Source organism: Balaenoptera borealis, assembly GCF_965194805.1.
Source record: "Balaenoptera borealis genome assembly, chromosome: X".
In the NCBI taxonomy this organism is placed as follows: Eukaryota; Metazoa; Chordata; class Mammalia; order Artiodactyla; family Balaenopteridae; genus Balaenoptera; species Balaenoptera borealis.
This window is the reverse complement of record NC_138881.1, coordinates 86,487,581-86,501,788: the sequence shown is the minus strand read 5'-3', so window position 1 is coordinate 86,501,788 and position 14,208 is coordinate 86,487,581. Positions and strand designations below refer to the sequence as shown.

The 14,208-nt window shown below is 41.4% G+C and overlaps 1 protein-coding gene across 4 annotated transcripts in view; it reads left to right on the top strand.

The window, feature by feature from the left end:
* The window catches only part of SYTL4 (synaptotagmin like 4), an 86,395-nt gene that overhangs the window by 59,086 nt on the left and 13,101 nt on the right, over positions 1–14,208 (top strand). For all 4 annotated transcript variants that reach the window (XM_082377199.1, XM_082377198.1, XM_082377200.1 and 1 more), the window contains 5 exons: positions 11,442–11,543; positions 12,024–12,099; positions 12,449–12,539; positions 12,652–12,755; positions 13,263–13,355. In XM_082377199.1, coding sequence (XP_082233325.1) covers positions 11,442–11,543; positions 12,024–12,099; positions 12,449–12,539; positions 12,652–12,755; positions 13,263–13,355 — 466 coding nt within the window. The remainder of the gene's footprint in view (positions 1–11,441; positions 11,544–12,023; positions 12,100–12,448; positions 12,540–12,651; positions 12,756–13,262; positions 13,356–14,208) is intronic.

Here is a 14,208-nt window from a genome sequence, read left to right as displayed (position 1 = left end):
TGTTTGGTCTGGTGTGTTTTTACCTTGCTCCTTCATCTGCTGTGTGTTTCTCTGTCTTCTCATTTTGCTTAACTTACTGTGCTTGGGGTCTCCTATTCGCAGGCTGCAGGTTCGTAGTTCCTGTTGCTTTTGGTTTCTGCCCCCAGTGGGTAAGGTTGGTTCATTGGGGTGTGTAGGGTTCCTGGTGTAGGGGAGTGGTGCATGTGTTCTGGTGGATGAGACTGGATCTTGTCTTTCTGGTGTGCAGGAGCGCATCCGGTGGTGTGTTTTGGGGTGTCTTTGACCTTATAGTGATTTTAGGCAGCCTCTCTGCTAATGGGTGGGGTTGTGTTCCTGTCTTGCTAGTTGTTTGGCATAGCCTGTCCAGCACTGTAGCTTGCTGGTCGTTGAGTGGAGCTGTGTCTTAGCGTTGAGGTTGGAGATCTCTGGGAAAGCTTTTGCCATTTGATATTACATGGAGCTGGGAGGTCTCTGGTGGACCAATGCCCTGAACTCGGCTCTCCCACCTCAGGGGCACAGGCCCGACACCTGGCTGGAGCACCAAGACCCTGTCAGCCACACGGCTCAGAAGAAAAGGGAGAAAAAAAGAAAGAAAGGAAGAAAAAATAATAATAAGATAAAATAAAGTTATTAAAATAAAAAAATATGAAAAACTAAAAAGTAGTAAAAAAAATAGAAAAGAAAAAAAGAAGAGAGCAACCAAAACAAAAAGAAATCCACCAATGATAAGAACCACTAAAAACTATACTAAGAAAAAAACAAAAAAAAGAAATGGACAGAACCCTAGGAAAATGGTAAAAGCAAAGCTATACAGAAAAAAATCACACAAGGAAGCATACACATGCACTCTCACAAAAAGAGAAAAAGGAAAAAAGAATATTTATCTATATATATAAAAAAAGAGGAAGAGAGCAGTCAAATCAATAAACAAATCTACCAGTGATAATACACTCTAAATACTAAACTACAGTCAACATAAAACCAGAAACAAATTAGATGCAGAAAGCAAACCCCAAGTCTGCAGTTGCTCCCAAAGTCCACCACCTCAATTTTGGGATGATTCGTTGTCTATTCGGGTATTCCAGAGTTGCAGGGTACATCAAGTTGATTGTGGAGATTTAATCCGCTGTTCCTGAGGCTGCTGGGAGAAATTTCCCCTTCTCTTCTTTGTTTGCACAGCTCCTGGGGTTCAGCTTTGGATTTGGCCCTGCCTCTGCATGTAGGTTACCTGAGGGCGTCTGCTGTTTGCTCAGACAGGATGGGGTTAAAGGAGCAGCTGATTAGGGGGCTCTGGCTCACTCAGGCTGGGGGGAGAGAGGGGTATGGAATGTGGGGCAAGCCTGCGGCAGCAGAGGCCACCATGACATTGCAGCAGCCTGAAGCACGCCGTGTGTTCTCTGTAGAGAGTTTTTTAAAATTACAGATTCTATTTCACTTCTAGTGATCAGTCTGGTAGGCTTTATGTTTCTAGAAAGTTGTCTGTTTCTTCTAGGTTGTCAAATTTGTTGTCATAAAATTGTTCATATTATTCTCTTATGGTTTTTTTTTTGTATTTCTGCAGTATCGGTTGAGATTTCTCCTTTTTCATTTGTTATTTTATTTGGGTTCTCTCTCTTTTCTTCTTGGTGAGCCTGGCCAGAGGTTTGTCAATTTTGTTTACCCTTTCAAAGAACCAGCTCTTGGTTTTATTTACTTTTTCTATTGTCTTTTAAAATCTCTATTTTGTTTATTTCCTCCCTGATCTTTATTACTTCCTTCCTTCTGCTGACTTCAGGTTTTGTTTGTTCTTTTTTTTCTAATTCCTTTAGGTGGTATGTTAGGTTGTTTATTTGAGATTTTTCTTGTTTTTTTAGGAAGACCTGTATTGCTATGAACTTCCCTCTAAGAACTGCTATTGCTGCATCCCATAGATTTTGTATGGTTGTGTTTTCATTTGTTGTTTTCTCAAAGTATTTTTTAATTTCCATTTTGATTTCCTCGTTGACCCATTGGTTTTTTAGTAGCATGTTGCTTAGTCTCCGTGTAATCATTTTTCTGTCATTTCTTTTCCTGTGGTTTATTTCTAGTTTCATGCCATTGTGGTCAGAGAAGATTCTTGAAATAATTTCTATACTCTTAAATTTGTTGAGGTTAGTTTTGTGCCCTAGTATGTGGTCAATCCTAGACAATGTTCCATGTGCAGTTGAAAAGAATGTGTATTCTGGTTTTTTTTAGATGTAATATCCTGAAAATATCAATTAAGTCTAACTGTTCTATTGTATCATTTAGGATCTCTCTTGCCTTACTGATTTTTTGTCTAGAAGATCTGCCCATTGATGTGAGTGTGGTGTTAAAGTTTCCTACTGTTACTATATTCCCATCAGTTTCTCCCTTAATGTCTGTTAGTGTTTGTTTTATGTGTTTGGGTTCTCCTATATTAGGTGCATATATGTTGATAAGTGTAAAATTCTCTTGTATTGATCCTTTTACCATTATATAGTGTCCTTCTTTACCTTTCTTTATGGCCTTTGTTTTAAAGTCTATTTTGTCTGATATGAGTATTGCAACTCCTGCTTTCTTGTCATTTCCATTTACATGAAATAACTTTTTCCATCCCCTCAGTTTCAGTCTGTGTGTGTCCTTTGCCCTAAGGTGGGTCTCTTGTAGGCAGCATATTGTAGGCTCTTGTTTTTTTGTATCCAGGCTGCCACTCTATGTCTTTTTTTTTAATTAATTAATTAATTTATTTTTGGCTGTGTTGGGTCTTCGTTTCTGTGTGAGGGCTTTCTCTAGTTGCGGCGAGCGGGGGCCACTCTTCATCGCGGTGCGCGGGCCTCTCACTATCGCGGCCTCTCTTGTTGGCGGAGCACAGGCTCCAGACGCGCAGGCTCAGTAGTTGTGGCTCACGGGCCCAGTTGCTCCGCGGCATGTGGGATCTTACCAGACCAGGGCTCGAACCCGTGTCCTCTGCATTGGCAGGCAGATTCTCAACCACTGCGCCACCAGGGAAACCCCACTCTATGTCTTTTGATTGGAGCATTCAGTCCATTGACATTTTAGGTAATTACTGATGCATATGTATTTATTGCCCTTTTAAACCTTGTTTTCCAGTTGATTCTATGTTTCTTCTTTGTTCCTTTCTTTTTCTTTTTGTGGCTTGATAATTTCCTTTTATTTTATGCTTGTGGTCTCTTCTTTTTGTTTTTTGTGAATCTGTTGTATATTTTTGATTTGTGGTTGCCCTGTTTTTCAAGTATGTTAACCTCTACCTATATCTGCTTGCTTTTGACTGATAGACATACAGGCTCAAACACATTCTAAAAAAAAATAATCTACATTTTCTTACTCTCCTTCCCCACATTTTATGATTTTGATGTCCTCTTTTACATCTTCGTGTTTATCCTTTTGCTGTTCCTTGTGTTTATCATCGCTTTCACAAATAGGTTTTTTTTTCTCTTTTTGATCTGTATACTGGCTAATTTTAGTGATTTACTTTCCAATTGTGATTTCCTCCTTCCTATATCTTCTTGCTTCTTTTCAATTTAGAGAAGACCTTTCAATATTTCTTTTAGGATAGCTTTAGTATTGCTGTATTCTTTTAGTTTTTGCTTGTCTGAGAAATTCTTTATTTCTCCTCCCATTCTAAATGATAATCTTGCTGGGTAGAGCATTCTAGGTTGCAGATTTTTCTCTTTAAAGACTTTGAATATATTTTGCCACTCCCTTCTGTCCTGCAGCATTTCTGTAGAGAAATCAGCTGATAGGCTTATGGGGGTTCTCTTGTAATTAACTCTGTTTTTCTCTTGCTGCCTTTAGAATCCTCTCTTTAACTTTTTCCATTTTATTATAATATGTCTTAGCGTAGGTCTGTTTGGGATCATCTTGTTTGGGACCCTCTGTGCTTCTTGTATCTGGATATCTATTTCGTTCTTAGGTTTGGGAAGTTTTCAGCCATAATTTCTTCAAATACATTTCCTTTCTTTTTTCTTTTTAATTAATTAATTTATTTATTTTTGGCTGCATTGGGTCTTCGTTGCTGCACACTGGCTTTCTCTAGTTGCGGCGAGCGGGGCTACTCTTCGTTGCGGTGCGTGGGATTCTCACTGCGGTGGCTTCTCTTGTTGCGGAGCGTGGGCTCTAGGTGTGTGGGCTTCAGTAGTTGTGGCATGCAGGCTCAGTAGTTGTGGTGCACGGGCTTAGTTGCTCCACGGCATGTGGGATCTTCCAAGACCAGGGCTCGAACCTGTGTCCCCTGCATTGGCAGGTGGATTCTTAACCACTGCGCCACCAGGGAAGTCCCCTTCAAATACATTTTCAATCCCCTTTTCTCTTTCTTCTCCTTCTGGAATCCCCATTATGCATAGATTGGCACGCTTTATATTATCCCATAGGTCTCTTATATTGCTTTCATTTTTTTTCTTTTTCATTTGGCTTTCTGCCTGCTGTTTTGATTGGGTAATTTTCATTATTCTATCTTCCAAATCACTTATCCTTTCTTCTGCATTATTCATTCTGCTGTTCATTGCCTTTAGCTCAGCTTTTGTCTCGGCAAATGAATTTTCTAATTTTTCTTGGTTCCTTCTTATAGTTTCTTGTTCCTTTTTATAGTAATCTGCATTTCTGTCAATAGCCTTTCTTAATTCCTTTAGTATTTTCATTATCTCCTATTTGAAATCCATGTCTATTAAACTGAAGTGATCTGTTTCATTGTTTGTTCTTTCAGGACAATTTTCTTGGTCTTTTAACTGGGAGTGGTTCCTCTGCTTCTTCATTTTGCTTATATTTCTCTTACCCTGTGAGTTTAGGAGAAACAGTTATCTACTGTAGTCTTGGAGGGCTATTTATATGCAGGAGTGTTCCTGCGTAGGTCGTTTGGGTTTAATATTTTTTTGGCGTGAGGGCTGTTTTTGGTTTGGTTGCTTGCCATCTCTTTCCTCAGCGTGTGTTGGCGGTGCATGCTCCAGGGGAGACAGCAGGGGTGGGGAGGGCAGAGGTTGGTGACTGGTCACAGCACCCTCGGCAGTGGCGGGTCTTGCGCACTCCCAGGGAAGTGGGGGCAGTGGCTGGCGCCTGGTCACGGGATCCTTGGTGGCAGTGGGCTGCACACCTTCCTGGGGAGGCAGGGGCAGCGGTTGGCACTCAATCTTGGGATCCTTGATGGTGGCAGCAGTCTGTGCCCATCTCTGGGGTCTGAGATGGCAGTGGTGGCTCACGCCCACCCTTGGAGCTTGTGTAGGCAGTGCCTTGCTGCTTGAGAGTCTGTGCTCGGAGAAAGAAGCTCCTATGGTGAGCTCACTCCTCTCCTAGCACACCCCCCAACAATGGGGCCTTGCCTCTCCTGCGGGCCCAGGCTTATTCCTGTATTCCCTTGATTGTGGCGCACCACACCTTAGCCCCCTCAGGCTGTCTCCATGCAGCCAACCCCAGTCCTCTCCCTGGATATGACCTCCGAAGCCCGAGGCTCAGCACCCAGCCCCCACCTGCCCCAGCGGCTGAGCGTCTCAGGCTGGGTAGTGCCAGATGGTGGCACTGACCTTCTGTGCAGGTCTTTCTCCACTTTGCCCTCCATAAACCAGTTGTTTCACTCTCCTCTGAGGCTCCGAAGCTCACCATCTGTCCTGGCTTGATCTCCCCACCAGTGAGGGGACTTACCAGTGTGTGGAGACCTTTCCTCTTTTGCAGCTCCTTCCCAGGGACACAGGTCCCATCCCTATTCCTTTCTTTCTTTTTTTTCTTTTGTCCTACCCTGTTACGTAGAGATTTTCTTGCCCTTTTGGAAGTCTGAGGTCTTCTGCCAGTGTTCAGTAGATGTTCTGTGAGAATCGTTCCACATGTAGATGTATTTTTGATGTATTTGTGGGAGGAGGTGAGCTCCACTTCCTGCTCCTCCGCCATCTTGATCCGATCCCCTGACCATACCAATTTTTGACAAGGATATAGAGCAACTGGAATTCTCATACAGTGCTGGTAGGAATGTACAATGGTGCAGCCACTTTGAAAAACAGTTTAGTAGTGTCTTAAGTTAAATGTGCACCTACCTGTGAGTCAGCCTTTAAATTTCTAGGTATTCACTCAAGAGAAGCAAAAGAATATGTCGTAGAAGATATACAGATTGCCAACAAACACATGAAAGAATGCTCAACATCATTAATCATTAGAGAAATGCAAATCAAAACTACAATGAGATATCACCTCACACCAGTCAGAATGGCCATCATCAAAAAATCTACAAACAATAAATGCTGGAGAGGGTGTGGAGGAAAGGGAACCCTCCTGCACTGTTGGTGGGAATGTAAATTGATACAGCCACTATGGAGAACAGTATAGGGGTTCCTTAAAAAACTAAAAATAGAACTACCATACGACCCAGCCATCCCACTACTGGGCATATACCCTGAGAAAACCATAAATCAAAAAGAGTCATGTACCACAATATTCACTGCAGCTCTACTTACAATAGCCAGGACATGGAAGCAACCTAAGTGTCCATCGACAGATGAATGGATAAAGAAGATGTGGCACATATATACAATGGAATATTACTCAGCCATAAAAAGAAACGAGATTGAGTTATTTGTAGTGAGGTGGATGGAGTTAGAGTCTGTCATACAGAGTGAAGTAAGTCAGAAAGAGAAAAACAAATACCGTATGCTAACACATATATATGGAATCTAAAAAAAAAACAGGTTTTGAAGAACCTAGGGGCAGGACAGGAATAAAGACACAGATGTAGAGAATGGACTTGAGGACACAGGGAGGGGGAAGGGTAAGCTGGGACAAAGTGAGAGAGCGGCATGGACATATATACACTACCAAATGTAAAACCGATAGCTAGTGCGAAGCAGCCGCATAGCACAGGGAGATGAGCTCGGTGCTTTGTGACCACCTAGAGGGGTGGGATAGGGAGGGTGGGAGGGAGACACAGGAGGGAGGGTATATGGGGATATAAGTATATGTAAAGCTGATTCACTTTGTTATAAAGCAGAAACTCACACACCATTGTAAAGCAATTATACTCCAATAAAGGTGTTAAAAAAACGTATTAGAAAAAAAATAAAAGAATATGTCCATACAAAGACTTGTACATGAATGTTCATAGTGGCTTTATTTGTGATCACCAAAACCTAGAGACAACCCCAGTGTCTGTCAACAGGTGAAGGGATAAACTGTGCTTTGTTTATACAGTGGAATACTACTCAGCAGTGGAAAGGAATGGACCACTGATACATGCAACAACATGGATGAATCTCAAAATAATCACGCTGAGTGAAAGAAGCCAAACAAAAAAGAGGACATACTGTATGATTCTGTTTATGTAAAATTCTAGAAAAAGCAAGCTAAATTTCAGTGACAGCAGATCAGCACTTACTTGGAGATGGGGTGAGGAGGGAGAGATGGATTATGAAGGGGCACAAGGAAACTTTGGGGAGTGATAGATATGTTCGATAGCTTAACTGTGGTGATGGTTTCACCAATGTATACATATGTCAAAACTCATCAAACTGCACACTTAAACATGTGCAATTTATTTATGTCAGTTATAACTCAAGGTGCAAATGGGAAAAAATGACAGAAAAATACAACATTGACATCTTTCCATGTCAGCACCAAGGGTCTGCCTCATTCTTTTTGGTCTCTGTATGGTGTTTCATTGTATGTATGTACTATGATTTTATCCACACAGCCTTGGGTGGGTGACTCATCTGTTTTAGGTGATGAGGCCCCCCTTTTTCCTTTGCGGATAAGGATGGCTTTTATTTCCTGAACCTGATTAACACATCTGGCATCATTGGTCAGAATGTAATTTCTGAAGCCCATTGCTTCTGGCTGTCTATGATCTCTTGTCTCATTGGGCTCAGAAGACTCTTATTTATCCTAAACATGGAAACATTAAGTGGCCATAAATGATCTTTTCCATAAAATTATGGAGCCTCAGAGATAATCTAATTCAACCCCCTTATTTTTACAGAAAAGAAAGCAGGATAAGTGATTTACCTGAGATCATACAGATAGTTAGAGCCCAGGACTCCCGTCTCTTAGTCTATTTTTCAACTGCACAGATGTCAAATAATTGCTTTTTTGCCCTACGGTGGTTTGTATCAGCTTTGGATCAGTACGTATTAATCTTTAGGAAAAAATACAAGCAGAAAACACTCTCCATGGGCCATTATTAAACTACCTCTCTAGAGGAATGGTTCTGCTTTAGGTTCTTTATTCTTTGTAGCAAATGGGGAAAAAAAATGGTTCTAAAGTAAAAATGCAATCAAACTCCCTGCTGTGTCTTCACCTATAAAGCTAATGCATCTCTCAAGAAATGACCGCTATTTCACCTCTGGCATGCCTTAGGATTTCAACCCCAGCTGTCTGTTTTCGTAAAGCTATCTCAGACATCACGTTATGTTAACTTGGAAAGTTTAGTCTCTACTGCCTAAGACGTTATACATTTTGGTTACTTCATTCTTTGCTCTTTTGTTATTAGTTCCTTCATTTGTTTGACAAATGTCTATGAATGCCTACTATTTTCCAGGCACTGTTTTAGGCAGTGGGATACACTGGTGAAGACAACAAAGTCCCTTGCTTGAGGAGCTTAAATTTGGGAGTGGGGGGCACAGACAATAAGGGAATAATCAAGTAAATATATTGTATATCAGATGTTGACAAGTGCTATGGAGAAAAATGAAGTAGATTAAAGGGAGGGAGTGTCAGGAAAGCATATGTGTATATGAGCTGTTTTATCTAGGCCAGCAGGGGAAAAGTCTTAATAATAAGATGACATTTGAGAGAAGACAGGAAGCAAAGAGGCACAAACCCTTAGAGTATCTGGGGGAAAGAGATACTTTCTAGGCAGAGAAAGCAGCAGGTATAAAGACCCTAAGGTGAGTTTGTGTTTGGCACGTGTGAGTCATCTGGAACTGGTGAGCAAGTGGGGAGGGTAGGGGATAAAGACAGAGGTGAGGTGAGAAGCAGATCATGTAAGATATTGTTGGCACTTGTAAGGACTCTGTCTTTTACTCCGAGTGAGAAGGAGGGCTCTGAGTGACAGGATATTATTTTTTCTTTTTTTAAATTGGGGTAAAATTTACATAACATGAGATTAATCATTTTAACAGTTTTAAAGTATACAATTCAGTAACTTTTAATACTTTCAGAATGTTGTGCAACCGTCACCACTGTCTAATTTCAGAACATTTTCATCACTCCAAAAAGAAGCCCCGTGCCCATTAAGCAGTCAGTCTCCATTTCCCTCAGCCCCTAATCTGCTTTCTGTCTCTATGGATTTGCCTATTCTGGACATTTCCTGTAAATGGAATCATACAGAATGTGGCCATTTGTGTTTGGCATTTTACTTAGCACAATATTTTCAAGGTTCATCCATGTTGTAGCATGTGTCAGAACTTCATTCCTTTTTATTATCAATAATATTTCATTATATGGCTGTACCACATTTCCTTTATCTGTTCATCTGTTGATGGACATTTGGACTATTTCCACCTGTTAGCTATTGTGAATAATGCTGCTATGAACATTTGTGTACAAGTTTTTGTGTGGACACGTGTTTTCAGTTCTCTTGGGTAGATACCTATGAGTGGAATTGCTGGGTTGTGTGGTAATTCTGTATTGGGGATATATATATATATATATATATATGTATATATATATATATATATATATATATATGTATATATATATATATATATATATATAAATGATTGATTGATTGATGGATGTTTGGCTGCATCGCGAGGCTTGCAGGATCTTAGTTCCCTGACCAGGGATTGAACCCAAGCCCCCGGCAGTGGAAGTGCAGAGTCCTAACCACTGGACCACCAGGGAATTCCCTGGATTTATATTTTAAAAACTCATTTTGGCTGCTGTGTTGAGGATAGATTGTATGAGGACAAGGGCAGAAGTAGGGAGTTCAGTTAAGAGGCTACTGCAACCATCCAGGAGCTAGGTGATGGTGGTTTAGACCAGAGTAATGGCAGTGGAGGGGGAGAGAACTAGTCATATTCTAGATATACTTTGAAGATAGAGCCAAGAGGATTTGCTAACACATTGGATATGTATTTTGAGAGAACGAGCGGAGTCAAGGGTGATTCTTAAGATTTTTGACCTGAGAAATGAAAGGACAGAGTTGCCATTTGATGAAATTGAGGGAAGAGCAGGTTTGGGGGAGGATTAGGGCTTTAGTTTTGGACTTGCTGTGTTTGAGACATCCCAGCAGAGATGTCAAGTAGGATGTTGGAAATAGAAGTCTGGCGTTTGAGTAAGAGAGAAATTTGGGAATTGTTAGTTTATAGAGCATATTTAAAGCCATGAGACTAGATGAGATCATTTAGGGATAATTCTAGATAGTGAAGAGAAGCAGCCCAAGGAATAAGTCTGGACACAATCCAAAGATTAGAGGTCTAGGAGGTGAGGAGAGACCAACAAAGGAGATTGAGAAGGAGCAGCCAGTGAGGTCAGAGGATCAGGAGAGTATGGTATCCTGGAGGCCAAGTGAAATTACTTGAGACACTTCAGGAAGAATGATTTTTTTTTCCTTTTCTTGTTCTCACAAATTCCTTGAGGTAAGGGGTCCAGGAATTGTGTCCTTCCCTTTAGAGATGAGGACTGCTGTTTTGAGTGCCCAGGGTCATCCTTCATTAAGCTGAAAAGGAATTCGGGTCTTCTGAATAATATCTTCAAAGCATACTGCTTATTTATGTATACACTTTATGCCCCACTGAGGGCATTTAGTCAAAAATTCAGTCAAAAAATAATTGAGTGCCCACTCTATGCTTGTCTTTCTTCTAGGCATTGGGAGTGCAGCAGTGAACAAAATATGTGGTCAGTGATCTCCTGGAACTTACTCTAATGGAGGAGAAAGACATTAAACAAATCATTTGTTTAAATTATTGAACAAATTAAATAATTTATATAAAAGACATAAAAAGTTACGCATATGATGACTGCTACCAAGGCATCAGGGTGCTTTAGGAGCATATAGGAAGGTTACTAATCCAGACTTGGGGTGGGGGCATGGTCAGAGAGATCTGCAGGAACTGACATATAAGGAGAGACCAGAAGAAGCAATAGATTTAGCCAGAAGTTTCAAGTAAACAAGAAAAATGGCCATTGTGGCCATCCCAGGCAGAGAAAAGAGGAAAGAAGAAGAGCGTTGGCACATTCAGGGAACCAAAAGAGCTTCATCATTCTGGAATGTAAAGTATAAGGAGAGGTGGAGGGTGAAAGATGAGTCTGCAGACGTGAGCAGGGGTCAACTCATAAGGATCTTCTTGCCATGCTAAGGAGTTTGAACTCAATCCCAAGAGCAATGGGGAACCACTGGGCAGTTTTAAAAGCATACTCGGCTCTTAGAAAGATCACTTAGGCTACCATTGTGAAAGGTTGGAAGGAAGCCTGCCTCCTGGCAAGAGAGCCCACTTCCTTTATGTGTTGGCTCTTGGTTTTTATTCTAGTGTGCCATTTGAAGTCCCCAAGCTGAAAAGTGGAAAGAGTGCTCTGGAGGCTGAGAGTGAGAGTCTGGATAGCTACATGGCTGACTCGGATAGCACGTCCAGGTGAGATGCCCCCAGTCCCTGCTGCTCTGCTCAGCCGAGCTCCCATTTTGTTCTCTAGCGCCAGGGTGCGGGAATCCGCTGCCTTCAGTGTTCCTGACTTCTGTCCTCGGCAAGGCGAATGAAGTATTTTCTCTGACGTTGCCGCAAGTCTTCCAGTAGCCCTTCTACTGTTGGCTCTGAGCACAGCCTTCTGGAGCATGCGAACTTCCACAGGCTGCACCTTGGAGGAGTCTTCCTGGACCAGCAGCAACGGATGCTGCTATCCCTTAGGCATGGGGGTGTGAGCGTTTGTGTTTGTACAGAGTTGCTTATCTAATCGTCTGCATTCCTTCAAAGTAAATCAGATGTGAAGTTTACCTTCTGGATTTGGTTACTGCAGTGGCCTCAAGCCAGTGGCTCTCTTTCCATAGAGCTTGGGTCCCTAGACAGAAGGGGAAGGGGAGAAGGTGATTTTATTATAGCTTCTGTATCTGCCTCCAGGAGAGACTCTCTGGATAAATCTGGCCTCTTTCCAGAATGGAAGAAGATGTCTACCCCCAAATCTCAAGTAGAAAAGGTAAGCTTTATTTATTGGTTGGTCTATCTCTGTCTCTCTTTTGTCTGTCTTTGTCTATGTATGTCTCTCTCTCTTTCTTTTCCCTTCCTCAGGAAGAATTTAAATCAAGAGTTCAAACAAACAAATTTTAGTTCAGATTCCCTTGGGAGCGTTTTCTAAGGTTTTGGTTGAAACATGTGAGAAAATAGGTTTCGTACAATTTCCTAGGATTAAGTTAAAGTCCTAAGATTAAATTAATCTTTCCTTTAAGTTTGTCATAGTTTAGTGAAAATCTGAGCCTTCTTCCTTACTTCACTCTTCCACCTACTCAACTGTCTTTTTCCATTTCCTTGCCCTCATCTCTTCCTAGGAAGCTCAGCCTGGGGGTCAAAATGTAGTATCTGTGGATGAGGGTGAAATGATATTCAAGAAGAACACCAGAAAAATCCTCAGGCCTTCAGGTAGCTGGTTTCCCTTCATGGCCTTTTGAGATTGAAGTTCTGAGTACTTGGTGGGTTATTCGTACAGAGAAGAGTAGGTTTCTTTTGATTTGGTTTTCGGCCTTCCACTCAGAGTACACTAAATCTGTGATTGATCTTCGCCCGGAAGATGTGGGGCATGAAAGTGGCTCCTTGGGAGACAGAAGCAAATCTGTCCCAGGTCTCAGTGTGGATATGGTAAGTACCCTTGTATTTCACTTGGTCACTATATGAAATTTTATATATCTAAAGTTGACTTTACTGCCTGATACTCTCAATTCGCCTGTTTAATTCTTTAGGAAAAGGTAACATGAATCTTGATTTCCCTTTCAATTTCTAAAGTAAATCTGGTTGCTGAATTTCTTAAAGAAAAAGACTATCTTTCACTGTCTCTTTTATTTTCTAAACATTGCTTGATATATGGTTGGGGGCTCAAATAAATACTTATCTTGAATATAATGTAAAGAGATGGCTGGGTTGGGGCAGTCAAATGAGAAAGAGATATTCTTATCTTATTATTTTTTGATTTGAGAAGGGTAGTTGGAATATAGTTTGGAAGCCTGAAATGGGGAAACATAAAGTATGTACGTGTGCATATGACACCTCAGAGCTTATCAACAATTATGGCCCCTACTAAAGGAAGGATATTCGTCTTTGAACTTTTTCTTATTTTTATTAACTCTGAATCTATATTTATTTTTCAAGGAAGAGGAAGAGGAAGAAGAAGACATTGACCACCTGGTGAAGTTGCATCGTCAGAAGCTAGCCAGAAGCAGCATGCGAAGTGGCTCTTCCATGGTAAGTTCTATTAGTTCTGTGGCTATGGACATGTTGGGATACCAGGAAGGATGGAAGTGCCTCCCTAGAGCAGGATCAGGACCTGGGGAAGTTCTCCTAGTCACTCTTTCTAGGTAAGTGAGATGCATTTGTTTGTTCCTTTCCTCAGTTTAGACCATAGTTGCTTAGTGCACAGTTAGGTGGCTTTCTCAGCCTCTGCCCTGGAGATTCTTACATCAGGTAGTTAGAGCTAGAGATGTTCATCATAGCTTTGTGAACAGTAACCCATAACTTCTCCCTTAAAAAGGTACCCAGGCCATGAAGTGAACAAGATCAGGTTTCTTCATCAGAGCACGTACCAAGTCTCACATTCAAGGGCAGTGAGTGCCATGAGAAGGGCCTTGACAGGGTTAATTGGCATCAGGATATGATTGAGGAACAACAGCATCAATCAGAATCATGAAGTTAAAGGGACATTTAAGAATCAGGGCCTAGTTCTGTCATAAGTGTGAAGATTGATGTTTAGGGGAAACAGAATCAGAAAGCAGGGTGATTAGATGGTCCCACTCACACATAGGAAGAGAACGGTGGGCTTGCAGAGTCAATTATTACCTGAGAGGAAGGTATCTTTTCACCTCTGTTGGGGTTTTCCCCCCAATTCTGATGCAATCACTTTTCTCTATAGGTCTTGAGAGACATAAGGTGGATAAAAGAAACCCACAGATAATTAAGGCCCCTTGTTTTAATTAGTAACTGACCCCTTCTAGCCAGCATTGTAGCATATATAACATACACCAAAATCGGACTGAGCTGCGTCTTGCCTCTACTCCTTGCCCACCTTCTGGGGCAGTTGAAAATTAACAATAAAATGTGT